This window comes from Vespa crabro, chromosome 23 (genome assembly GCF_910589235.1).
Source record: "Vespa crabro chromosome 23, iyVesCrab1.2, whole genome shotgun sequence".
In the NCBI taxonomy this organism is placed as follows: Eukaryota; Metazoa; Arthropoda; class Insecta; order Hymenoptera; family Vespidae; genus Vespa; species Vespa crabro.
Window position 1 is genome coordinate 2,378,751 of NC_060977.1, and position 27,674 is coordinate 2,406,424.

At 32.2% G+C, this 27,674-nt stretch overlaps 5 protein-coding genes across 5 annotated transcripts; all 5 read right to left on the minus strand.

Annotated features, from left to right (window-relative positions):
* Window positions 1–5,030: 5,030 nt before the first annotated feature.
* Window positions 5,031–7,790, minus strand: LOC124431940. The gene is made up of 5 exons (XM_046980367.1): window positions 7,746–7,790; window positions 5,744–5,930; window positions 5,562–5,669; window positions 5,324–5,433; window positions 5,031–5,219 (listed from the first exon to the last, which is right to left on the minus strand). Exons 1-5 carry the CDS (start codon window positions 7,788–7,790, stop codon window positions 5,031–5,033), a joined length of 639 nt encoding a protein of 212 aa, XP_046836323.1.
* A 24-nt stretch (window positions 7,791–7,814) lies between these two features.
* LOC124432006 lies at window positions 7,815–9,491 on the minus strand. Its single transcript, XM_046980476.1, has 3 exons — window positions 9,428–9,491; window positions 8,627–9,053; window positions 7,815–8,501 (listed from the first exon to the last, which is right to left on the minus strand). The coding sequence occupies exons 1-3, from the start codon at window positions 9,437–9,439 to the stop codon at window positions 8,200–8,202; spliced, it is 741 nt and encodes a 246-aa protein (XP_046836432.1). The 5' UTR covers window positions 9,440–9,491; the 3' UTR covers window positions 7,815–8,199.
* Window positions 9,492–11,923: 2,432 nt separating this feature from the next.
* Window positions 11,924–13,502, minus strand: LOC124431941 (protein SEY1-like). Its single transcript, XM_046980368.1, has 4 exons — window positions 13,485–13,502; window positions 12,990–13,054; window positions 12,535–12,794; window positions 11,924–12,251 (listed from the first exon to the last, which is right to left on the minus strand). The coding sequence occupies exons 1-4, from the start codon at window positions 13,500–13,502 to the stop codon at window positions 11,935–11,937; spliced, it is 660 nt and encodes a 219-aa protein (XP_046836324.1). The 3' UTR covers window positions 11,924–11,934.
* A 2,448-nt stretch (window positions 13,503–15,950) lies between these two features.
* Window positions 15,951–17,438, minus strand: LOC124432029 (tol-Pal system protein TolA-like). The gene is made up of 5 exons (XM_046980522.1): window positions 17,230–17,438; window positions 16,870–17,109; window positions 16,545–16,741; window positions 16,202–16,439; window positions 15,951–16,105 (listed from the first exon to the last, which is right to left on the minus strand). The coding sequence occupies exons 1-5, from the start codon at window positions 17,245–17,247 to the stop codon at window positions 16,013–16,015; spliced, it is 786 nt and encodes a 261-aa protein (XP_046836478.1). The 5' UTR covers window positions 17,248–17,438; the 3' UTR covers window positions 15,951–16,012.
* A 4,176-nt stretch (window positions 17,439–21,614) lies between these two features.
* On the minus strand, window positions 21,615–26,734 carry LOC124432040. Its single transcript, XM_046980539.1, has one exon. The coding sequence runs from the start codon at window positions 26,246–26,248 to the stop codon at window positions 22,094–22,096; it is 4,155 nt and encodes a 1,384-aa protein (XP_046836495.1). The 5' UTR covers window positions 26,249–26,734; the 3' UTR covers window positions 21,615–22,093.
* Between the last annotated feature and the right edge of the window lie 940 nt (window positions 26,735–27,674).

Here is a 27,674-nt window from a genome sequence, read left to right on the forward strand (position 1 = left end):
ATTAATTGTCATTCTTCGTTTTTTTTTCTTTTTTAGTAAATATTTTATTTTAATTAATTAATTAATTAATAATAATAATAATAATAATAATAATAATAATAATTTGGATTCAAATATCTTACGATTGAATTCATGTTGTAAAATTGAATTGATTGGAAAGGGTGTCGAACGGTAGAAATCAAACGTCTAGTGTTCACAGGGTTCGAATAGCGTGCTTATATACTTATGATGAATTCCACCACCTTTCACTAAAATCTTACGGGACGGAGTATCGCCCTCTCGGAGGGCTCCGAGTGAGAGGGTGGGAGGAACGACAAGTTCATATTACCACTACCAGAATCATGTCTTTAACTTTCGTCTTGCTCTAGTGATGTCAAGAGCCAATCCCATATCTGACTTTGAAAAAGGATTGTAACTTGTCCTTGAAAAGAAAGAATAAGATCGATAGGATCTTAATAATCGAAGCTCGACTAATTCGAGACGATTTAATCGATTTATTTATTTTATAAAAAATATAACTCGTTTAAATTATTTGCATTAGAAATGAATAGGTAAATTGATTGAAGAAAGGAGAGAAAAAAGGAAGAAGAAGAAGAAAGAAGAAAAAGGTGCATTCAAATGACATAAATAATAATCATAAATGCATTTAGATGTTGTCATTAGTCGAATATTCGAGTTCATTATTACAATTACCGGAAATAAAAGAATCTTTGTCTTGTACGTTCGTACAAGAGAAAATCTCCTGTTAGAAATAGGATTATATTCTAGCCATTTCGTTCTCCATTCGTAGGCTGTCATAACCGTATTCCTGGTAAGCTCTATTCGACCGTCCGAGAAAATCGTCTTCTCCGATGGCGAAAAAGGTATATTTTCTTTTCATTTTGGTATATAGTGAAAAATTCTTTAAGAGGAATAAGATCGAAATCGATAAAAAGGGGAGAAAAAAAAGAAAGAGAGAGAGAGAGAGAGAGAGAGAGAGAGACGAAAAAAGAAAAGAAAAAATTAAAGAAATACGACAATTTTAAATAAGGATTTTCGATCGAACATATTTCTCATTTAAAATGTACATTGGAAATGATTCTTTTTCTTCTTCTTCTTCTTCTTCTTCTTTTGCTTCATATATTTGTCTTCATATAGAAAAATATTCGTTTGAAAACGTTATTGATCTATATTTTATAAATGATCTATAAATTAATCATTACATAGTCAATTTCCTGCATGTACAGGAAATATCAAAATGTTTCATTCGATTCGCTCGATATAAATTAATTTCACGGTGAACGGTAAGAAACTAGAAGCTTATGTTCCATCGATAATAATATAAATATAATTCTTCCTTTTGAACGCCAAGAGGAATTACAAAAAGATCGACTAAAAGTTTCCTATAAACGAAAGCTACCTTCCTTCACAAGCTAAACCATTTCAAATGCATATTCGATCTCCGTTTACTCTCGCAGGTATACTGAGCTAAACCACAATCATGTACCGCAATGCAACTTAACTCTGCGTAACTCTGAAATTTACCGGAAGTGAACGTCAGGTAGACGTTCTCCTTTTCGAACAAGATCGTTCGATTCAATTTTTTGGTATGTTACTACGAAATGAAAGTTTCTGATAGACGTTATTTTCGTTCAAAATAGACTGCGAAATGGTAAAAGATTTTTTCTTTCTATTTTCTTTTTTTTTGTTCCAAAAATTTTTTTCGAAATCAAATCACGGCTTTTTAATTAAACTCAATATATGAGATTAGAAATAAGCATTATAATTTCGATACTATTCATTTTGATATTTTCTTAATATGAAGTATACAAAACGAAAGCAAAAGAGAGAGAGAGAGAGAGAGAGAGAGAGAGGAGGGGGGAGGGAGGGAGAGAGAGAAAGAGGGAGAGAAAGAAAGAGAAAGAGAGAGAAATCGGAAGTCTGAAACGACAGGAGCTAGATAACTTATAGTAGTTATATTCTTGGATGAACGGCTCGATGCCCCCGAACTATCATTTCGCCATGGAAAGTTTGTCTCGGATTTCGTTCGATTCGAAAGGCTCTGTTATTTCCTATATGAATATTTTTTTTTTTCCCCCTTTCAATTTTATTATAACCTTCGAATTTTATATATTCTAGATGAAAACATACAATAATATTTATCCATCGTTATGCTTATTATTTTAACTTATTCTTTTTCTCTCTCTCTCTCTCTCTCTCTTTTTTTTTTGCTTTTTTTTTTCCTTTTGGAAGAAACTTTGTTAGAAAAATTTTTTATAAAAATATTTCATTGTTACGTTGCTCGTTGTCTGTCTATCGATCAAACGGTTGGAATATTTTAAAATAAAATTCGAATCAAGAGAAATGCAAGTTAGAAATTAGTTATTTCGACATATTCGTATATTTTATAGCTTGGAGCTATTTTTCTTTCTTTTTTTTCTTTTCTTTTTTTTTTCTTTTGCTTTGTTTTGTTCTGTTTTCACACATTTTTCAGGTTTTCTTCACATTTTTAACGTTAAATATCATACGACAATAATTCTCGTGAGTTAAATCGACGGTTAGAATTTTACTTTCCCTGCAAACTTCTTTTACCACATCTTTCCTTTCTATTTCTTTTTCATTCTTATTTCAAACCTTTTTACGTTAATAAATATTAACATTTACGTTTACTTATATGGATACGCGTCCATGTAAAAACCGACATGATATCTAACGAAACATTCCTTTTGTAGCATTGGCATGAAATTATATAAGAACGTTAATAATTGCCAATTCAATATTTTCTCGTGTCTTCTTTTTAGGTTCGAAAGAAAAAAAAAAAAAAAAAAAAAAAAAAAAAAAAAAAAAAAAAAAAAAGAGAATGCGAATCATCTCTATTTCTCCTTATTTCTTTTTTTTTTTTCTTTTCTTTTTCCTTTTATCAAAGGACTACAACAATAATCGATATACGGAGAGCGTGAAGTGTGTTTGCTTTCCCTGGTCGATTTTTCACGCCAAGTTAATTCGTTGTTTCCTTAAGAAAAGAAAAAAAAAAAAAAAAAAAGAAAAGAAAAAAAAAGAAAGAAAGGAAAAAAAAAATTAAATCTTTACTCGAAACGAAACGCACTCTCTAAAGTGTTTCGATCTAAAACAAGAAAGAAAAAAAAAAGATCCAAAAAAAGAAGAAGAAGACAAAAAAGACATTGATGAATTCATGAACGCAAGTTAATTGATATTTTAGAAAGGAAACATTTTGGAGAGTATCGCCTTAATCCCTTCCCCATCTTTTACATTCAGAGTTTCGTGATCGTAATTGTTCGAAGAGGAAATTGAATTTAAAGTTTACTTTCGCCCCGGCATCTTTTTTCGATGGTATTTCCTAGTATTCTTATGTATCTAAGTTGTCAATGAAAGGATTAAAGAAATCGCATGAACGTAATGTTAACTCCATTGTAAAGAAATCTAATTACTCTTTTTTTTTTTTTTTTTTTTACTATTTCCGAAAGTATACATTGAATAAATACATTTAATTAATTTTAATTACTATAAGAGTATAATATTATCATTATCCTTATTGTAAGTATTAATTATATATATATATATATATATATTACTTAAATAAAATTTTTCAAGTAAAAAATTGAAATCTCATAGTTTAACACATAGTATTTAATAAATAAATTTAATATATATATATATATATATATATGTATATGGATTTTTTTCTATGCAAAAGAGAAATAAAATTTGTGACTAAATAAAAATTTGCAATTCGTATTAAGTAAAAATGTTTTTTCATAATTAATGAATTCTCATGTATCTCAGCTGTCAAGGAAAGAAACAAAGAAATCGTAAGAAAGTTATGTTACATTCTTTTTTGTAAAGAAATCCTATCGCACATATTCTTCTACTTTTGAAAGGCATTTACTTCAGTTAACTTTTTAGTATGTCGTATATGTATATCGATGATTAAGTGACTGATACGAATAAGTACCTGTACATTCTAAACGTTTATTATACAACAGAAATGTTTTGCGAATTCGAAAGGAACGATATTTCTTCCGGTCATTCGCTTTAAGTACTTAGACACGTATACAAGACTATAGTTAAAGGCCATCGACATTTTGACGATTTCGAAAAGAAGATCGTTGGCATGATCCTGATTACTCTTTGCTTTAGTTTTAAAGACTGATTATTATCTTGGATTAGTGAAAGGCAAAATGGTCGAACATTTCTTCTCTCATTAATTCATGCCTTAGTTAGAAAATACTTTTACTTCCTTCCTTTAATGTATAGTATTATATAATCGTTGACAAGTTTACATAATTTATTTTTACGATTTTCTATCATGTAAAATGCGTATCAATCTCCTAATGAATGAAATAATATGACATGTTTGATAATTGAACAGGATATATAAATAGGATTGTTATAAATATCGTAATAAATCGATCATTAATAGCAAGTAATTATCTTTTTTTTTTCTTTTTTTTATTTTAAAAAATTTCCACTAACCTATGCATTATTATTCATCAAGTTTTCCGATTCATTTTATTTTTCAACTTTTAAATGGTACTCATTAAAGTTTACAATTCCATTTCCCTTAACGAATTTATCTTATAACTTTGAACAAATAACATTCTATAATTATCTCAGACAAGAACACAATCTTCCGGCATTGAGTAATAGTATCCACTAGAAGGAAGATTCACTTAATTACCAAGACGTTTACCTTCAAGACGAGAAGGGCTAATTTCTCACTAGGCTCGTTACTAAGAGCTTAATCTTATTAACAATAAAAGCGACCTGGAAATACCAAATTTACATTTGCGTTTCGCAACGAAGAAATATTTATTTTATGATCGATTGTCTTTTATAATTTTTAAAATGTAATAATAAAAAGATTGATTAGTGATAATTTTTATTTTTAATATAGATAACAATTTATTTACACGTAACAAAATATTTCTGTATACGTTTCTCTTGAAAAATAAAGAAAAGAAATTAACAAAATAGATCAAATAAATAAATATATATATATATATAAAATTGATCCATTGAAAGAGCAGGAACTAATGATGTCCAGACTTATGTACTATTGTCTTATAGATTGGTATTTTGATCGGTATCGGTTTTGGTACTGGTACAGGAATATGTTTGTACACTTTAAAAGGTACTGGCTTTTCGATTTTATAAGGTATTATCTTCTCAACCGGAGTTGGGACTTTCTTCTCAACTTTCGTAATCACTGGTTTTACTACCTGCAAAATTTTACAGAAATAAATAATCGTTGTATAAATTGTAGTATCATTAAACTTCGATATACATATATGGTGGTTAATTGATATGACGTTTAAAAACTTACTTCGTATGGTACAGGTTTTGATACAAAAACGCTCACGGGATAAGGCTGCGGTTCCGTTTGTACCGTGAGTTTAGGAATCTTGAATGGTACGTCTTTTACTACTGGTACGCCTACAAATAATAAATTGAATATTATTTGCTACTGTTTTCTTGCGTTAAAATAAGAAAAGAAAAATCAAAAAAAAGAAAAAGAAAAATAAATAAATATTTCGTCAATGCCACTTGTTCTATGTACGTGCCAATATGCTTGACGGAAGTAACGATGTGACCTCCATGACCACCATAACCCCCATAACCTCCGTGACTTCCAAGAGAAATGCCAGAATCCAAATCACCCGAGTGACCTCCTAGGAACAATGATTAAGAAAGATTATTTTTCTTTTTTTCCACGATCGATGGCCTTTGAGAATCCCTGTCAGACCCGTTTCACCTAAATCTATTCCCGGTAATTCGTCTTCATGATGCAGTGAAATTTCTCCAAGAGTAAGACTACCTCCGGTGTGACCTCCTAAATCAAGGCCAGTATTATGATCACCAAGGGATAGACCGTCTAAACTTAATCCAGAACCATGAGAACAGCCGATGATGGTGCACAAAATGAGAAACCTCTAAACAAACAACACACGACCACTTCTAATCACTATTTTATATTTTTATAATAAATATTATACTCTTTATTAAAAATATCGAGTAAAAATTATGCGCACTTGCTTAAAATAATATTTTCTTTATCTTTCTTTCATTCTTTTTTTTTCTATCTTTTTTTCTTTTTCATTTTTTTCTCTCTCTTTTTCTTTTTTTTTTTTTTTTCTTCATATTTTTACATAAATCATTTAACGTTTTATGGATGACACAATATTTATTATAGGATTTAGCATTGTTATAGGATATAATAGTATCATTGAAATAACACTCATTTTTACGTACGATCCTAATCATCTTTTTGTCAAGTAAACGCATCTATGCTCGTTCTGAGGAAATAAGTTCACTCGTGATAAATTCTTTAAGTGTCACTTTATATACCTACCTCTTGCCATCAGACTGACGAGTATACCCCACTATTCTCCACCTTCACCGTAACTGCATTGCTCGATTTGTACTAACACTTACAACTGTTGCATTGTTAGGCACCTTTTCTTTCATCCTTTTTCTTTTATCCTTTACCTTTTTTTCTTCTTTCTTTTTCATGAAACTTACGTAAGATTTCATTTCCGTCTTTTACCCTGTCAGATCTTCTATAGGATCTTTCAAATTTCTAATTAATAAATTTATAATAATATTTGCAAATAATAATAATATTTCGTAATCTTTATAAATCGTTGATTTTTAATCAATGTGTTTCTGAATAAGAAAACAAAAATAAAATAAAATAATAATAAAATAAGAATATATGTATATATTTTTTTTAATATATATAATTTTTTTGTGTATATATATATATATACACAAAAAAATTAAAAAAAAAACTTTCTAAATACGGCATTAAAGTGCAGCATGAAGATCTATGTCTTTAGAGATGTATTATATCGAAAAGAAAGCGCAGAAAAAGAAAAAATAAGAAAAAAAGAAGAGGGAGAAAAAAAATAAAGATAATGGATTTTCCATTATTTGTTAATAAGTTCGTTAACACGACCTAAATAATGTGGAAGATGAGAAGGCTAAGGCCCCATAGTTGTCTTCATTCGGTCGTATTAGATAGATATGGTCACGCCTCATTTGCATAGAGCGATTACGTTGATCTTATTTCTAACGGTTGGATTAGCTCGGTCGGCATTCGCTTTCCATGGAATCCGTGGCGAATATATTGAAATTTCCAGTGAAAGCCGCAATTATGTTTCTTGGCGTGCGGTATACGTGCATACATCACGTTCACCTCTTCTACGGGAAATGAAAGATAATAGAGATGATGATGGTGGTGGTGGATACGTGTGCATTTTCCAAAATTAAATTGACATTTCATTCGTCCTTATATATATATATATATTATATTTTTAATATATCCCATTAGAGATTGTTAACTTCTATTATTACTATAATATTTCGAATAAATTCTATATTTGAACAAACATATTATGTATATAAAATTAGATAGTAATAATATTAGTTAAATATATCGTGTAATCGTCTTATTTGGAATGACGTATTGACAATTTGAAAGGATCGTATGATTAAATCAATGATGACAATAATGATCTATAATTGATAAATGTTTTTAACACTTAGCGTGTTTGTTGTTGGTATTTTCAAGGACAGTGCTTTTTAATTACGAGAGAAATTTGATTGTCTTTGCTGGAACGTAATAGACTCTAGGTGTTATCTTTTCTACGATGCCTTTATTTTCTCTGAAAAGAGAGAAAAAGAAGAAGAAAAAAAAAAAGAACATAATACGTAGAGAGGTGAATGTATAAAAGGAATACATTCACCTGGATGGGACTTTCACTGAGATATGGGAATATATGGTACAACATCTTGATATTTTGTATGTAATTTATTGAAAAAGAAACGTAAAAAAAAAGAAACCAAAAGAAAAAGAAGAAGAAGAAAAAAAAGAAGAGAGAAACAACGAGGTACAAAAAATAACGTAATCATAACAATGCATTGCCGAGAGGATGATCGCATAATTAATGCACTCGGCAATGCTTACATGGATATTTTGTGTATATACAACATATGAAAAAAAAAAAAAACAATAATAATAATAATAATAATAGTAATAACAAGAAATAGATATCACGTAGAAAATTCGAAAAGAAGAGATAACGAAGTTTATTCGTTGTCAACTCCTTTACGAATTCCTAAGGACACCTTTTTTCGCCATCTCTCTTGGTTATCGTGAGTGCCTATACATTTCTGAAGGACACTCCTTTATTTTCGATTCTAATGACCCTTTTTCGCATGATGGTAGATCGTTTTATAGACAGGGATTCTGATGGGATAAGGCTTAACCACCGGAACTGGCACATGTTTTTCAATCGTTATGGGAACTGGCTTCTCCACAGGCACAGGTATATGTTTTTCTACGGGATATGGAACCTTTTTTTCGACGGGTACAGCTACCGTCTTCACAATTTGAATAGGTACGGGTTTTGATACAGGTACTGCTACTGGGTATGGTTGTGGAACTCCGATAGCAACTGGGTGTGGAACACCAATTTTTATTGGTTGTGGCACTGGTATACCTATAATCAAATAAATGTTAGACATAGGTGATTTTCATTTCTTTTTTGTTTTTTTTTTTCTTTTTCGTTATTTTAATTTCTAATTTTTTTTTTTATCTTTTCCTTTTACTTCTGTTATGGCTTACCTATCTCCTTGACAACTGGCACAGCTATGGGCTTGGTAACTTCAACGTGTTCTGAAATTGGTACGCTGTGAACAAAATTATGTCCGCCATCTAAAGAAATTCCATGACCACCCTCGTCACCACCATGTCCACCATATCCACCGAAAGAAGAATAATCTTGATGTCCTCCGTCTAAATGACCTCCACCAGACTCTAAATGTCCAGCGGAAGCTTCAAAACCACCACCTCCGTGGCCACCGGAATAGTCACCACCACCATAGCTACCACCACCATAGCTACCACTATCTCCAGAACTCCCAAAATTGTCATGGTCCGATCTCTTGATATCTTGCAAATGTCTTACTATCCGCATTAGATCCTCATGGTTGTAACGTTGATCGACGATTACCGGTGCGGCCGTGGCCAAGGACAACAGTGAAAGTAATACCTGCGACGAAGGTTAAGTTCAAGTTAAGAATACCTACATTCAATATATATATATATATATATGTATACATATATATTCGCAATAATCATTGGGGGAATTAAAAAAAATTTAATGTGTTCTATGCGTCGAACATTTCTTTTTTTTTTTTTTTGCTTTTGTCTTCTTTCTTTCTGCTCTTTCTTTTCCTTTTTTTTTTTTTAGATAATTTCCGGTTTCTTTCACCGATATAAGAGAAATCCTAGAAATTTCATATTATAAGTATTATACTTATTATTTTCTCTAATTTCTAATTCTCCTTTTCCTTTTCAAATTAATCGTGTAAAATCTGTGCCCTTGGTTTCTCCTTTTAATTTTGTCATGCCTCTATTACTCACGATTCTATTCATGATCGAACGCGCGTCTTTCGGCAAATGCACCGACGGCTGTTGGTAGAAGAGATTTCTTACTGAGACTGATACATCTTCGACCATTGCTCGTCTTAATATACCATGGGGCCTTTCACTGTCGACGATGTAATTTAGTCTTGGTACAGCGTGCCTGGAATCCCATTTATTCGGTACAATTGTTTTACAGTAAACGCTTCGCCGAGCACGTTAAAATTATTGACTATTTGAGAGAATTCTCTATTAGTTTAGAATTCGGTCATTACTTATACAATCTGGAGGGTGAGCGTCCATCTATTACGAACCTTCGTGAATTTCATCTTAGATTTGCTACACCTATATGGTCCCGCTACGTTACGTCAGCTACATAGAAACGATTCGTTTGAAACCCTTTGATCTAATCTTATCTTCGTTCTCATATAATATATATGCCATAGCTATCGAACATGTTATCAATCGTAAATACATGATATTCGTGACAAGATATTTTCTTGTAAAATATAAAAAAAAAAAAATATGTGTTTATATATATATATATATATCGATATCGATTTAACTGTAGATATAAATGTTTATCTATAAATTCAGTTTACGAGTAAAATGATTTATTCATGTATTATTATACTTACCAAACAACGAACAAAGATACGTACGTGAAAGGAGTAAAAGAATAGTATGAAAAAGAGAATAATTCTTAAATTGACAAACCGTAACGAAAACTCATTTTTTCTCTTTTTAATGTAATATATCAGAGAAATATTCGTTCTTGAGATATTCGTAGAGAGTAAGAGAGAGAGAGAGAGAGAGAGAGAGAGAGAGAGAGAGGAGGGGGAGAGAGAAAAGAAAAAGAAAGATACAGAAAAAATTATATGAAAGTATCTGTCATAAAATCCCATCAACTACCGTTCACCATCTCACTTGTCAGTTTCTCACATTAGATATTATGATGAGTTAGTTTACGAAGATGAATTAACACTTTTTCTCTTATATTCTACGATTAATATATTCTTTACAAATGGACACGGGCATAGCCGAAATACGTATAGATACGATATCTCTTCTTTAATTAATTTTCTACGATGCATTGGAAAAGCTAATAACCTTTTAGAAGCTTTTACCCGGATAAATTAAATTTACGCGACGAATCTCTCTGTAAAATATGACGAAATAGAGTCACGCACTCATCCCGCCGTTGATTTCGCAGTATCGAATAATATTCAAAGGATCATATGGTTACTCTTTCGTAGAAATAGAAAAGATTCCCTTTAACGTATTAAGAAGAAATTTTGTATGTTATTATAATCGTTAATAATTATAATAATTACTATATCGATAAATTATTATTACGTTCATTATGTTCATTTGTCATTAAAATAATTAATAAGGTGCATGATTGCGTCATGTGACTGAACCATAAACATCTTTGTATCACGTATCACGATTAATAATGAATTTCATTAGATTACTATACGTTTATGGGCAATGTTCATAAATATATAAAATATGTGGAGAGAGCATAACGAAAAATTCAACGAGATAATCTTTTAATTACAATCGAGAAAACTGGGGCCATTAACACCGGTTCATGATCAAAACTTTATAACTTCTTCGATTAAACATAGAAACTATAAAAATTAATGTATCTGTCTTTCGCCTGTCTCTCTCTCTCTCTCTCTCTCTCTCTTCTTCCATTCCCTTCTTCCACTCCGTACACCTCTCACTCTCTTTTTCTCTTTTATCATAAACTAATAGATTTTAAATGTTCAGTTATTTCATACTCGTTGAATTGGAACAAGAAAAGAACATCTGCATTAATTAATCGAGGATCTAATTTGAATTGTTAACAAAGAATGTGTCAATGAAATAAACATGGTTTTCTTTTTTTCTTTTTCTTCTTCTTTTCCTTTTTCTTTTTATCTTTCCCTTTTTCCAAGTATAACGATGAATGAACATTCGAATTTTTAAATATTAACGCAATTAACTATTGCTTAATACAAAATTTTTATCTGATAATAGATTATGTCGATGTGATTTTGTCTCTATGAGTCAGGGATAAACTATAAATAATGTAATTGTTCTATAAGATTTCATTAAAAATTAATATTTTATTTTGTACAACAAGGTAACAACGATTAAAAATTATAAATACAAAATGTAATACTATATGCGATCGTGTTCGATCAAATGGCTTGGGACGAAATATCGAAGAAAATAAAATTTGTTCCTTCGGTAGCATTCTTTATGGCATATATATATATTTTTTTTTGTTTTCAAAAGCAGAATTTTTTTTCTATCTTTCTTCTTCTTCTTCTTCTTTTTCTCTTTTTTTCTTTTGCTTCTTTTTTTTTTTTTTTTTTTTTTTTTTCTTCAATGGCGAGCCCCTCGAAGAAACTCAAACGATTACATGCCAAATCGATTTTTTCTTCTTCTTTCTTCTTTTCTTTTCTTTTTTTGTAATCTTAAAATGCTTATGTCACTTTCTGTTTGTCTCTTATTTTCTAATGGCTCCAACCATGACCGTGACTCTTGACTTTATGGAAAACGTGTTTGTAAACTGGTATATGAATCGGATATGGTTTTTCAACTGGTACAGGTACATGCTTTTCAATGGTAATTGGTACAGCTTTTTCGACGGGCACAGGTATCACTTTTTCCACCGGATACGGAACCTTTTTCTCAACAGGTATAGCGACAGTTTTTACCACAGGTATGGCCACTGGTTTGGCAATCGGTATATGTACCGGATATGGTTGAGGTATTCCAATTGCCACCGGACGTGGAACTGGTATGGCAACTGGTTGGGCAACTGGTACCCCTGTTGATCAAAATGAAAATGAAAATGAAAAAATAAAAAATAAATAAATGAATAAATAAAAGAATCGAATGAAAAGTAATTTTGGATGGTTCGATTATAGAAATTTATTGTAACGAAAGATGCGGATAAAAAAGATTGTACCTTGAATATTTTCATTTGTTCTTTTTCTTTTTTTTTTTTTTTTTTTTTTTTTTGATAAAAGAATTTACATAGACGCATTGTAATTTGATTAGGATATAAGAAAGCAAAAGTCTGAGAGGAAAGTAAATGAACAAGAACTTACCAACATTTTTTACAACCGGCACTGGCACTGGCTTCGTAATCTCTACGTGTTCGCTGATCGGTACTGTTTGAACGCCGTAATGATGGTGAGCATGACCTTCGTAAAGACCATGATCGAGACCGGAGTTAAAGCTATGGCCTCCACCTCCGTAGGAATCGTAAGAACCGTAAGAGCTTATGTCTTGATGAATATTTCCATAAGAATTGTGAAGAGATATGTCATCGTGTCCATCGTAACTCAAACCATAATTCGTTGATATCCTGTGTGTGTGTGTGTGTGTACGCGTGCGCGTGTGTGTGTCATAATGCATCATATTAAATTTTATGACGCGTAAATTATATGACGGATTTAAAAGATCTGTCTACCTTTTTCTTTTTTTCTTTTTGCTTTTACTTTTTTTCTTTTTTTTTTTTTTCTTTTTATTTTTTTATTTTTTTATTTCCTCCGTTACTCACCCTTGCCATCCTCCAGATTCACCGGCCGTGTAACAAATCCTCGTGAGCAAACATATAATGACGAGCTGAAAAAAAAAAAAAGACAAAACAAAAAAATTTGTTTTTAGTCAAGAACGACGAAAAAAAAGAAAAGAGAGGGATAGCTTGATTCAAATTTAGAAAGATTTTTTTCAAAGGACTTTCGCGTATTTTGTCGGAAGTAAACAAAGACAAAAAATTATGTTTCCTATGGTTCTATAACAATATGTTTGACCTCGATATCGTTGAACGTATGATATTGAGTGTATCGTTAAGAAAGAGATTGTACTACTATACTATATTTACTTATCGAAGTCCACGAGACTTTCGATTTATCAAGAATTTCGATAGGATAATTCACTGCTCTAGCAAATCTCACGTATTATACTAATAAACGATATTAAGTTTTGTCAGTAATATTTCTCTCGTGTTTCCTTTTTTCTTCTCTCGTGTTTTTTCTCTTCTCTCGTTACTTACACATGACAAACAATACATTTTTCGATTTTTCTCTTCTTTTATTTTTTCGTTCGTTCGTTCGTTCGTTCGTTCGTTTTATTTATTTATTTTTTTTTTTTAATTAAAAAAAAGAAATAACAACTGGACGTTTGTACGTAGAACGTAAGGGATACTGCAAGTTGCCGGAGGTTGATCGTTCGTTTTTATACACAAGACGCTTTCTCCCTCCCTCTAAGTTTCTAGTTAACAGTAAACAGTGGATCTCTCGTATGAAAACCGGACTTGAACGTACGCGCCCATATTCTATTCGTAAATCGAGAAGTATGATAGACGATAATGAAATTCAACACGTGGCAACTCGTTATCCTCTTAACAGAAAGTTAAGAGGAAGTTCATGATCGATAACATTGAACTTGAAATAGAAGAAGAATTGTTGAATGAACGAGAAGAAATGAGATAATAAAAATGATAAATTTTGGTATAGAGAGTTCATATAAATTTTTATAAATATTTCTAAGGAAATTATGTACAATTAATAAAATTATTTAGTAATATTATCCTTTGCTCGTTCAACAACCAGATCCTTCGAGGAATGCTCGTTGAATGCAGAGCGAACGTCCGTACGACGAACGTGATGGTGAACGACCGGTGAACGCGGTGAACGCCCATGTGCTAGAGAACAAAATCTATTACGGCCACAAAGCCGATGAAAGTGATTTCCTTTTCGATCCAGACATCCCTTTCATTCGTTCTATCCCAACGTACCGTATCGCGATTCGAAGGAAAGCTTTTGTTTCTTTCTACGAACGTAAAGACGGTTCACGTGAGATCAAGAAAAAGAAAAAAGAAAAAGGAAGGAAAGAAAGAAAGAAAGAAAGAAAGAAAAGAAAGACAAAAAAAGAGAGAGAGAGAGAGAGAGAGAGAGAGATAAATGTCTAACAGATTCGATTAAATCGTGACCGTGATCTCGAACGTGCGCAAGGCGAAACGTTTGTCACAATCTTTGTTTCTTTATTATTTTCTTTTTTTTTTTTTTTTTTTTGTATTGTTTTTCTTTTCTTTAAATCAAATACATATTTGAAAGTAATTGATACGATCGGAGAACCGCTGCTTTAAATAATAGAGAATTATTGCAAAAATATATTCTTCCTTAAAAACGTTTTATGAAAGTACCCTTTCTTGCTCTTCGTACTTGTCACGGAGTAGCGTATAATGCTGAAATCAGGTTAAATCTTGGTGCAGTGAGAGTAGAACACGCAATACGAAAGGAAAGCAAATAAAATTGGGTGAAGGAGAACGCAGGAGGTAGAAAAAGGATGAAGAAAAGGAAAAAAAGAAAAGAAAAAAAAAAGAAGAAAGAAAAAAAGGCTAGGCGACTCCGATGAAAGTATTATCCGGTTCGGCGTGAAAGGTGGAGGAGCATGACGTCTGGTTATAGTAGCAACCATCTCTTGCGATACGATTCTACTTCTTGATGGTTAGGATGTTGAACGATTAAAATCATGATCATATATATGAATACGTTATGTATGTGACTAGTATTTAACTTTAAAGTATTAAGTATAAATCTAAGATTATATTATATCATCACCGAAAGGAAGTTTTCTTCTTGTTAACTTTCATTTCGTTGCTTAATAATTAAACATTCTGTAATTTTTTTCTTCTTCTTCTTCTGTTTTTTCCTTCTTCTTTTTTTTTTGTTTTGTTTTGTTTTGTTTTGTTTTTTTTTTTTTTTTTTTTTTTTTTTTAACACGAAGAGCCACTCGCACAAAAGATCGAGATACATAAAGGACAGTAAAATTTAATTATCATCGAGTAAAACTGGGTCGATGTTATGACGAAAGCGATTCTAAATCGTTTCTCGGAAGATAAAGATTTCTTATCGGTGGAAAAAATAGCGAAAGGAGATATATATATATATATATATAAGATATGTTTTCAGGGAAAATAATTCTTTAATGATCTATTAAAATCTTTGAGAATATTTTCCACGATATATAATATCCATTCATGTTGTCCTTTTCGTCGAGTGAATTTTTTGATTAATCTTTTATTCAACAGTTCGTTAGAATTTTTTTCTAAATAATCGAAACTTCCTATACGTTGATTTTACATCCGTTTCTTGGATGTTATTATTGGGCGGGTTCCGTGAGAAGTTCCTGTGATGGAAAAAGGAAGAATTATGTATGATCAGGAAAGAAGCAAGTGAAAGGATCCTGGTATTCTAGAGAGTACATCATATTCAGAGCAATGACTTCGATTGGCTTATGCTTGTATGATTAGAGGGGCAGTAACCTTATTCTACCTTCGAGCAATTAACATTTTCTGATCAAAGGATAATAAATTTCTAATGTATATATATATATATATATATATATTAAAATAAATTATAATTATGAATAAAAACGAAATTATATTTTGCAAACAAACTATATTGATAACAAATACAAAACATGAGTGAATATAACAAGCATCCATCACCAATAAACAAGAATTATATATAAATTTGCTATTTTTGATTTAGTGCTCCATATTTTTCTCTTATATCATCAACCCCAGGGATGGTGTACAGGTTTTTCAAATGCCGCATGTTCTACTGCATTTGCAACAGCATTTTCCTTTGCCGCGACGATATCTTTTTCCTAAGAAAAGAAAAACAAAGAAAAAAAAGAAAATGAATTGATTATACGTATTTATGACATTTAGATAAAACATTTCAATCAGGTAATTATCTTTACCTTAGCTTCTTGCTCACTCTGGGAGATCTGTTTATCAACATCTTGTTTTCTCAATTCTGCCGCAGTATCAGCGGCATTTCTCTGAATGGCTGCAGCCGCGGCAGCCTCCCTTGCGGCTGCAACCCGTTGTGCAGCGGCCACGGCATCTTTCAAGGTTGCCAGTCTCTGCTGCGCAGCTACTAATTGCTTAGCACTCGCTCTGGCTTCTTCTTGAGCATGCGATGAAATTTCTTGCGATCTAAATGAAAAGTAAATAGAACAACATTTCAGATCGTTCGTTCTCTCTCTCTCTCTCTCTCTTTCTGTATGTATCTCTGAATTTTTTTCTCAAAAATTAATTAACCTTAAAGCCGCTTCCCTCGCAGCAGCTTCTTTGCCAAGTGCAATCTTTTGTTGCACCACTGCAACTTCTTTAGCCTCTGCCACTCTTTGTTGAGCCATGAACACGTTATGATTAGCTTCTTTAGCCTGCTGTATAGCTTTCATGACTTCCGGTGGATAAGCAATGCTTGGTGTTCCAGGTGATGGATCCTTTAGAGTCTATAAAAAATATAAAATTATTTTCAAATAGTACACATTCTTCTTTTATACGAATTACAACGTTTTATTTCTTCTTCCTTTTTTTTTTTCTTTTTTTTTTTTTATTTAATCTAATAAAAAATTCGTACTTGCAAGGCCACGTTGTGAGTCGCTTGTGCTTGAACTTGTGCAAGGGCAATGTCAGGAGAGGATGGGGTATTCCATGGAACATTGCCGAAACCGGTTGGTGCCCAAGAAGTGGTACCATAAGCTGGCACAACACCGAAAACGTCGTAACCGGGTGGACCAAAAAGTGCTACGCCACGTTTTTGTTTTTTCGTGTTTATCATTGATTCCGTGGCAATAGCCAACGTGAATACAATAATGATCTAAATAAAAAAAAAAAAAAATGGATAAAAAAATATTTTCAATAAATTGAAGTGAAAAGAAAAATAGAAAAATCAATATGAATGATCAAAATCATAAGATAAAGTAATGATTTTTATTACCGTTGAGATGGCCTTCATCTTGTTAGGATGCTGTTGCAAGAACTGATACCTTTCTGATCAAATCCCTCGTATATATACGAGTTCGAAATCGATGGGAGAATGTTTGAACGCATAAACAACGTAATAACAATATTAATTAAAACGATTAAGTCAACATAAAAGGTAACTCTCGATGATACGCGGTTACAATTACAAGCTTTCATTGTCTAAATAACACCTCTTCTCTCTCGATTCCTTTGCTATGTACTATCACCGTCTACGAGACCACTTATAACCTGGAAGTCAGTGATTCCAGATTATTATCTAGTATCATCGAATTCAGGAAATCATCTCGATAGAAGTAAACTTGAAGATATTTCCGGCAGAGTACAGGGTATATTTTGTACTTTGTTATAGAGATTTTATTTAATCGATAAGATGGAGAAACATTTCTAAAATGCATTTCGCTTGTCTCTATTATTTGATGTTGTTTCCTCGTGAGAATGACGTTGACGAATATCAGGTAATATTCCTCTCACCGCTCTACACTATTCTCTTATCTTATGGATGTTGTATATAAAGACGATAAATTATTACGAACAAGATGATAGAGAGAAGACAGAGAGAGAGAGAGAGAGAGAGAGAGAGAGAGAGAGAGAGAACGATTATGTCTATCGTATAAAAAAAAAAAAAAAAGAAAAAAAAGCAGAAAAAAAAAGAAAAAAAAGCAGAAAAAAAAAGAAAAAATGTATATCTATCATAATGTATATCTATATATAATTATGATACATCGTACAAACGAGTCGAGACAATTTAATCTAACATATGTGTAAACTTAAAAGTATAAAATTATATTTTTATTACTATTAATTAATATTACTTTTTTCTCTATTAAATTCCTGTTAAATCGCGATATACTTTCTCGTTGCTGAGTGTTCGAATTTTACTATTAATTAAATTCGGAACGTAAAATCCACCATAATTACTCGTCAATTCTCTTCCAATAGGATTGGCATTTGATAAAATTTCAGTTGATCTTTTTCTTGTATCAGCTAAATTTCGATAATTCTTCTTTCGATTATAATTGAATGGATGATTATTTTCTTCATCGTCGGATTCTTCTTTGTAATTATTGAATCCGTTCCTTTGATGTTTCACTTCCGGTACTTCTTTCGTGTTAATATATTCTGCAAATAATAATTATAATAATTAATTAAAAATTATTTGTATTATTATTATTATTATATATATATAAAGGGTGAATGAAAAGTTTCTGGACGATTTACACTTTCTTAAAAATATTTTGTAGTTTTATAATCCGATAAAGAAAAAATTCATTTTCATGAATCAACCAGAAACTTTTGATTCATACAATTTCTATAAATTATAATAAATAAATATTAATATATGTATATATATATATATATATCTTACTATTTTTTGTTAATGGTTTTTTGTAAAAATCATCGAACTCTTTATCAAAATCTATCCTAAAATATTTGCTTTTATCTGATTCTTCTTTCCGATTCTCTTCCGGTTCTCGTTCATTCTCGTATCTGTCATTCCCATCTTCATCATCGTCATCATTTTCATAATTAATACGACGATCCTCCGATGATTCATAATCATCGTTATGTTTGGAAGAACGTCCATCTTCATCATTTTCAGACGATGAATAACTTTGTAATTTACTATTTTTAGGCCTATCATTCTCATCGTCTTTATTATTTTCCTTCAAATTTTTCCCAAATTTGTCGTCGTATTCCTTGAAAGGAAATGACTTAGACGGAACAAAATCATTTTCCAAGGATGGTTCCTTCGTATTTTTAGATCTGTATATTTTCTCGTCGTTGTAATTTGGCCCGTATTCAGCCTCGACCTTTTTATCTATTTGTAAATCGATACGAAGAAAATTAATAATTAAATGTAAGTGTAAATAAAAGAAAAAAAAAAAAAAAAAGAAAAAAAAAAACGAAAAAGGAAAAGATCAACATAATCAAATACGAACCATCATCGAATTCGTCTTCGTCGTATTTCCGAGGTGGTTGTTTCGGTTTCTTCTTAATAATCTCAACATCGTCGAGTATCTCCTCGGCAGCTTTCGAATTCAAATTTACGTTTTGATAAGGATTAACAATAGGTGTAGCAGGCACGTTTTGAAAATGTAATTGTGGTTGTGCACGTAGGGGCTCATAGGTACGTGGTATATTTGCAAGATTGAGAGAAACTGGATAAGGTGCCACAGCTGCACCTTTGTATTGTGGAAACTCTGGAGTGCTACTAGCCGTTTGAATAGGAATCACTTGGCCCTGAAAGCTCGAAATGGACGATTGGAAGGGTGAAATATTGTTAGCTGCTTCGGCTATCGTTTTCTCTTTTCCACTGATCAAACCGAAATGCAAATTTGGTTGTAAATAATTAAGATCCTGATTTAAAAGTACTGGTTTGTTTTCAAACGTTCTCAAATATTCCGGTATATATTGAGAATTTTTAACTTGTACAACAGGCAACGTGATTTTTTTCGTTGTAGTGGTAGTAGTCGCTTCGTTTTCTGGATAATATTGATCTAACTTTTCGGAGGAACGAAATGTCGGTTCCAAATTAGATACACTTTGATATCCTGGCGTATATGTAAAAACATAGTCAGAATTTTTTGCTCCAGGATAATGAGTCCTGTATACAGGATGTAATTGAATATTATTGGAATGAATTACTTTTTGATTGTTTGCATTCGATAATGATGGAACGAATTTCTGTTGGCTCGACATAAATGGATAATCATAATTCATAATACCAGAAATGCCTTCTATAATATTCCTTCGATTGGGTTCATTGCCATTTGAATTTGAATCGATTTCTTCATTGAATTTTTGAATTTGTGACGATGCGATGGGTCTCAGTTGTAACATTGGATTTATCGCATCTGGATTAACGAAACCGTGTTCAAAGTATGGCGTAGGGAAACGTTCCACGTTCGTGAAAGGTTGTTTTGCTTCTTGATAAGGTAACGAGAATGACCCACCTGTAGCTGAATTCTGATTGATCGGTACTTGCGAATAATGTTCTCTCTCTGACGTTTGTAAATTTAATCCTGGAGCGTAATTATCAGAAGTTAACGATTTTATATTTTCATCGTTGCTAAATGACTTTTGATTATTAATATCTTTCGACGATTTCCTTTCTTCCAATTCTTTCGATGAATTTGATACGTTTAACGCTGCAGTTAACGTAATTATCGATATGACGAAGTATAAAATCTGTAAGATTTTTAAAAATATTATTAAATCGACTTAATGATTAATTCGAATATTGATTAAAACACAATAATGCGAACGAATTGAATGAAAACGTTTCGTTTGTTTTTACGAAAAGCAACAAAAAAAAAAAAAAAAAAAAGAAAAAGAAATGTTCGATATAAAAATAATATTGCATTCACCTACCAACATGGTATCTATTGACAGGTACAAGTTGATACCAAAGATCGATCTTAACTGGCATCGACCGGCATTCATTCCTCTTTTATATTCTGTGATTAGTGATGCGAAACAACAGAATGGGTTACCTCTTTTCTAAATTTAACAAAAAGTATCGATACAAAAACTGAAGTAAATTTCTTTACTTCTCTCTGATCCACGTCGTCAAGAGTATGCCTCGATTTTATTGTATTGTCTCTCTCTCTCTCTCTCTCTCTCTCTGATAAACTTATTGATATTATTTTTTCTTTCGATAATATACTTAGTAGATGTACTAAGAAATTTTTATAACAAGATTATGTTTCCATTAATAATTAATTCTCACGTATTTTTCTCAAATTTCTTTTTCACCTTCACCTTCACCTAATACATTTTCTACAGCACCGTAGGGAAGTAATAAATCATAGACATTACATTATAGTTCCTTCACTGTAGCAGGAAGCGGATTTAATGCCTCGATGCACGTCAAATGGGACACGCTTTAATAATTTTATTACCTCTATAACGTACACATCAAAACGGAAAATGTTCCTAGGAAGGAAATGCATCATTATTAATTTCTTATTTTCTATATATTATATTTGATATAAACTTCTGTCAGTATAGGGAGAGGGGGGAAGGCAGGGTGGAGGGGTCTCTGTGAAAACTACATTTTCTTTTCCTTTTTCTTTTTTTTTTTTCTTTTTTTTTTCTTTTTCTTTTTTGAAAAATATTTTAATCTAAATCATACTGTATGTATATACAGAAAATTGTCCCGTCAAGTAAGTTTCTTGAAAATTAACCATAAACAAGGGAAATTGACATTAACTCTTAACCATTGCGAAACATTTTGCGGTAAAGAAAATGTGATAAAAAGGAGCCAGAAAATTAGTGTTGCTTCCATGCGGAACGATTGAAAGGAGAAAGATTTGTTAATAGACAAATAGTCAACAATTTAATCTATATAAATTATGTGACGTTTAATATTTTTCCTCTTTTTCTTACAATAATATTTACAATAACGATATCATCGTTTTTCACCGAACAGAACGCTTAACATATATTTCTATAGTTAAGAATGGTTATAACTAACCGCAAGGATAAATTTTCATTGAGCGATAATGTACTATATAAGTACATTATATTATATATGATATATTCGTTCGTAGGCTTTAAATAAAGACAAATTAACTGGGTGAATTTTTTTTCTTTTTTTTTTTTTCTTCTTTTTTGTTATTTTTTTGCTTTTTTTTTTTTGTTTTGTTTTGTTTTTTATATAAAAATAATATACTTCAATTACTTAACTTTTAGGCGTATAGTTTGTACATAAGTACAAAGGATGCAAATATCGTTGGAGTAAAAAACATGACATCGTAATTACATGAATCGACTAATTTAATTTTTCACCTATATGAAAATTATTGTCATAAAATTTACGCGGCTGGATTCGCATAAACTTTATCGGCACTTATTACACTAGACCTAGGCATCATACGTGAAACATTATCAGTATTCTTTTCCAAATAGCTTTTTAAAGTATCGTTGTAAAATTGTTCCTGTAACCTTCGTTTCTCGTCCTCGAAAAATTGTCGCAATTGATCGCTAGTACGAAAATAATTTGGTTTAACATTGCCTGATGGCAATTGTTTGTTCTTCATCAACAAAGCAAGAAGATTATGCATTCTAGGATGATTAATATCGTACTTATTACTTTCCGTTGAACTCGAAGATTTAAGTTCCTTAATGAATTTTTGAATATCATCAACATTCGGTGCCGAAGTTGTAAACGTTGGATAATCGTCGATCGATGGGATTTTCTTGAAATCGGGATAACTAGGACGACCAAGGACACGTACTCCATCTATATTACTAGCCGAAGCTTCAGGACTAATCGACTTTGAGTTCAACCCATTTTTTTTTGTATGCCTGGGACCATCGAAGTGACTATGAGTATAATGACTATATCTGGACGGTGAGGAACTAGGTCTCTTCTTGCTGAGTTTATCGTGATAATGACTGTTCGAATGGTGTGAGCTTGGTTTCGGTGGTGTTAAAAAATCTCTTAAATGTTTCATGTTCGACGAGTAAGGTCGTTTGCGACTGTGTTTGTGTCGATGTTCATGACGCGCGTATGTAGGTTCTAACGATGATTGTGCTTTTAGCAATTCTTCTAACGTTGCCAACAATGAATCTGGTTTTTTCTTATCATTTCCAGGACTCGTTAATTTGGCCGGCTCGGTCGTTCGAATTTTATTTTCGCTCTGATAAGGCTCAAGAATATCTTTAGTTTGTTTCACGTCCGTCGGCAATGTTGCCTTTAATTTCATCAATTCGTTTTTCAATGCGACGATATCGTTTGGCTCGACGTGCGTCTGATTATTCGTAGGTTGAACTTTTCTATCGTTGTTCCATTTTTGAGAATTATAAATCGTTCTCAATGATTCCTTGAACATTTCTTCAGCGTACTTTTCCAAATCCGTCGACAATTTTGGCTTTGTCAACAATTCACTCTGGGCTGCCAACGATGGCTTGAAAAAATTTCCATCGGGTATCAACGGTACCAAGTTCAAAGGTTGCTGAAGTGTCTCGTGATTTTGCAATTTGCTATTAAGAGCATTTTGATTTTTTATAACGTCCATGTTAGGAACGAAATTGATCGGATTGAAGAATGGTTTTTCTTGATTTTGTGATGTTTTCATGTCCATCGTTGATGAACCTTGGTGATTAGCTCTTGTATCTGTCAATGAATCGATGTAACTTGGAGTAGGTGTACTCAATGATATTGGTGTTGTGGTTAGAATTGGAATTGGTGTTGTTATAATAGGATAATGTAAAGTTGGAAGAGGATGTATTATAGTAGTGTCTATTGGACTTGGTTTAATATTCGGATTCAAAATTTCGACATTTTTGGTCCCAACTTTTGGGAGATGTGGAAAATTGTTGTTCTGTGGAACGGTTACCATGTTGAGATTACTGATCGTGTGACTACCTACGGTATCGCTGGTTTGATACGGATAATTTGCAAATTTATTATTTCTCAAAGCTTGACCTTGCTGTAATTGCAATTGTAATTGATGTAAAACGTTTTGATATTGGGCATTTTGTTCTTGTAATCTAGGTAAGAGAAAATTCATATTGTTTACACTTTGCGATGCTTGTTGATTCAAAGGTGTAGCACTCATAGGGGGTACCGGATGATAAAATGGTATTAAATTGGCAGTTTGTAGATAAGTCTTTGTTTTCGGCATATTATTATCATCTTTCATCACTCGATATGAATTATCCTGATATATTGGTCTCAAATTAATCTGAGGAGCATAATTATTATCGTTAGGCGATTGTACTTGTGAACTTTGTCCTACAGTGAAACTGGCTGATGCTAAAATATTACCACCGGAGGCTGGAATAAAAGTCTTTTTATTTGGCGTATCGGCTGTGATAATATTGACTCTGGTTACAGGTTGGAATTGTGGGGATGGCGTTGTGGCTGTATGTATTGGATAATTAGGTATTTGGAAGCTACCTTGAGAGATAACATTTTGGCCTTGAAGCCCATGAGGATTAACTTGGATGTTATATTCAGTATTGGTCTGTGTTGGTGCCTGAAGAAGATTAGATAACGTTTGAACGGTCGGTTGTGGAACTATCAAATGTGAAATACCTTGTTGCATTTGATTCACAGTGATTTGTTGCAAATTAGAACTAGGAGTCGTAGTAGCAAACCCAGGTCGAGGAGTGACGTTATTTGGTATATTTTGAACACGTAGACTTTGCAAAGTTGGAGTCAGTCTAGTCGTCAGAGCAAAGATAGGAGTTATAGTACTGGAAATATACTGAGCATTTGAATTTGTCGAAATTTTGTTTGGTAGATTTGCTTGGGGAACGAGCACGGTATGTGTGGGATTTTGATAACTGTTTTGACCAACTATGATATCCGGTATCGGCGTAGATATTCCAATGTTTTGAATATTAGGTAAATTCGTTAAAGTTTTTGGTACGTTTGAAGTTGCCACTACGTTCTGACCTACGGTGGATTGATGCGAACCAATAATAGGAGTAGTAGCTGTGTTAATTGTACCAATTGGTGTAGGTGTTACAATATTTTGATAAAGCACATTGGAAACGTCGAATCCTTGACTGTTACCAAGTGCGGTAGCATGATCAAAGTTAGCTATTGACATAAGGCCAACTGGTATAACGAGATTTGATTTTTCTATTGGGCTAATCTCGATCCCATTCGAATGAGAGATTTCAATGTTTGGCCCTAATTGACTCCATCCACTATTAGGCCTTGTTTTCAATTGCTGCTGAGTCTTTTGTTGTTTTATCTGTGAACTGGAAACATGCATTCTGGGTTCATGAACTTTTTCCTCGTTACTATCGTCTTCATTACGATTTTTATTGTCATTGGTCCAAGTTGTTGACTGTGGACGTTGTCGATGAGATCTCAATCTCGTCGAACTGGGTCGTTTTTTATAATTCTCCGATTCCATACTGTCTTCTATCATCGTACGATGTTCCTTCGGTAATCTTCTTGATGTTCCTACGTTGTAAGGTCGTCTTTTGGTTTTATGTACTCTCATAGGTTTCTCGGTATAATCCATATAATCCATGCTATCATTGGAATCGTCATTGGAGTCATCGCGAATGTAACTACGTCCTCTTGCTTCCTGATGATATCTACCGTACATATTCGATGATTCAGCAGCGACAGAATCGGAATCTTTAAAATGATTTTCCGTCGATGGAGTACTCGGGGAATTGCTTGACTGTTTATCAATATTCAATTCAATCTGATAATGGTTTGGTTCAACGACCACTACTGGCTTCGTAAACTTATGTCGATTTTTTGAAACGTTCAAGGACGATCCCAAATTATCATAATTATTTCCACTTTTTCTATTCGACTCATTGTCTTCATAGTTCGTCCTTGATGAGGTCGCTGATGTCTCTGTTATTTTTTGCCTGGTAGTACTCTGCCCATGACCGTTATAGTTCACGGTATTGCGCTGATGGTAATTGCTCGTTACTTTCTCCGGCATTTGACTCGTTCCTTTCTCATCTTTTACAGCATCATAAGAATGATAACGACCATAAACGTCCTCCTCCGCGCTGGCACTTTGTTCATTCACGGTATCATAATTCGTCGCATAACTACCAATTCTCTTTCTTCGATCGTTCTTATTTTCATTGACCATCGATAAATTTTCATCCTCGTTCGTATCATCAACGTCGCTTAAATCTTCTATATTATCATAAAAATCATTATAATTAGCTACAGCCGGTGTATCGTTATGTACCTTTAACAATTCAAATATATTCTGATCGTCTTGAAATTCAAACGATCTACGATTAGTACCTGAATGAGGTAAATCGAGAAATATTCTTGCTTCCGGTGATTCAACTAAATCATTTTCGAGCTTTTCAATGTTTTTCAAAAGATTCCCATTATATTTATGAATAAGTACCGTCGATATCGTAGAATTTTCTTTTTGATCATCGAACACGTTTATAGGATCAAACGTAGTAGATTGAATAAATTCAATCCCTTGTTGATATTTCGATGTAACAACACTAGCCGGTGTCATTGGTATAAATCCATTTGAATTTTCATAATGAATGGAAGTATCGATCGGCGGTGGGAGAGTCTTAACGATAGTCCTTATATTTTCCGAAGCTGTGGCAATTTGATCGTAGATATTTTCATCCTGTGATACGACATTGTCAGTGGCTCCCCTCGCATTTGGCCAATACAGGAACAATACGACGATCTGTTGAAAAAATTTTATACAGAAAAACGAACGACATTGGGTGTTGAGAAGAAAAGGAAGGAAGAAAAAAAAAAGAAAAAGAAAAAGAAAAAGAAAAAGAAAAAAAAAAGAAGAAGAAGCGATTATTACAATGACGTAACGTTTTATTGCTTGATCGAGCGCGAATGAGAGGAAAAAAGAAGAAGAAAAAGCAAAAAAAAAAAAAAAAAAAAGAAAAAGAAAAAAAATAAAAAATGAAACAAGACAGAAGAAAGTACGTTGAAATAATAATTCAATGGAACGATCATCTACGGGAATTAGTGGAAAGTCAAGGGTTTGACCCAGAAAATAAAAGGAGACTGTAAAAGTAAAATGTGCAAAAGCGATGCGTGTTCTCTATATGTACAAGTACTGGATGTGCACAAGAGCAAATCTTTCATAGACTTTCCTACCAATTTGCGAACATAAGAATTCATTTCATAGCGGCGATGCTCATTCCTTATAAATTAGATTACCGAGAGAGATACATATAACAACTTTCTACATAGTATAACATAGTAAGCGCTTTCCGAAAGCGTGGAATATGTCTTCTTTTAAAAAAAAAAAAATAATTCTTTCAGACATTTTTTCTTTTTTTTTTTTTTTTTTTTAATTTTCCTTTTCCTTTTTTCTTCTTCTCTCTCTCTCTCTCTCTCTCTTCTCTTTTTTAATATACAAGAAATTATCACTTTACCATAATTATATACCGTTCTAATTCCATGTATCTCCATTCTAAGTATAAATTCTTATTTTTCGTTCGAACGGCGAATGAAATTACTTGGACGGAATGTTCATTAGTTCTTAGAAAGTCCAATTATAATTGTCGCGTATCATTTTACAATGCGAATAATCAAATACAAAAGTTTCCAATTTTTCTTTTTTATTCTCTTTATTTTTTATTTAATCTTAATCGTAAAACATAATTATGGAATAATAAAAGATCATAGAATTCGATTGTTAAAAGTAACAAATAAAATCGATAACGTCGATAATGCACACATATACACAGATACTCTCTCTCTCTCTCTCTCTCTCTCTCTCTCTCTTTTTTATTTACTTACATAATATAAAAACATTTCCTACAATTTTCCTGGTAGCTTCTTCCCATTCAAAAGATAATAAACTAAACTCCAAAAGGTACCTTATCACAACGTACTCGAAGTACAAATCGATGTTCTGTTACTTTAAATAAGACACTCGAAAAGAAGGACCTTGCGAGGTAAAG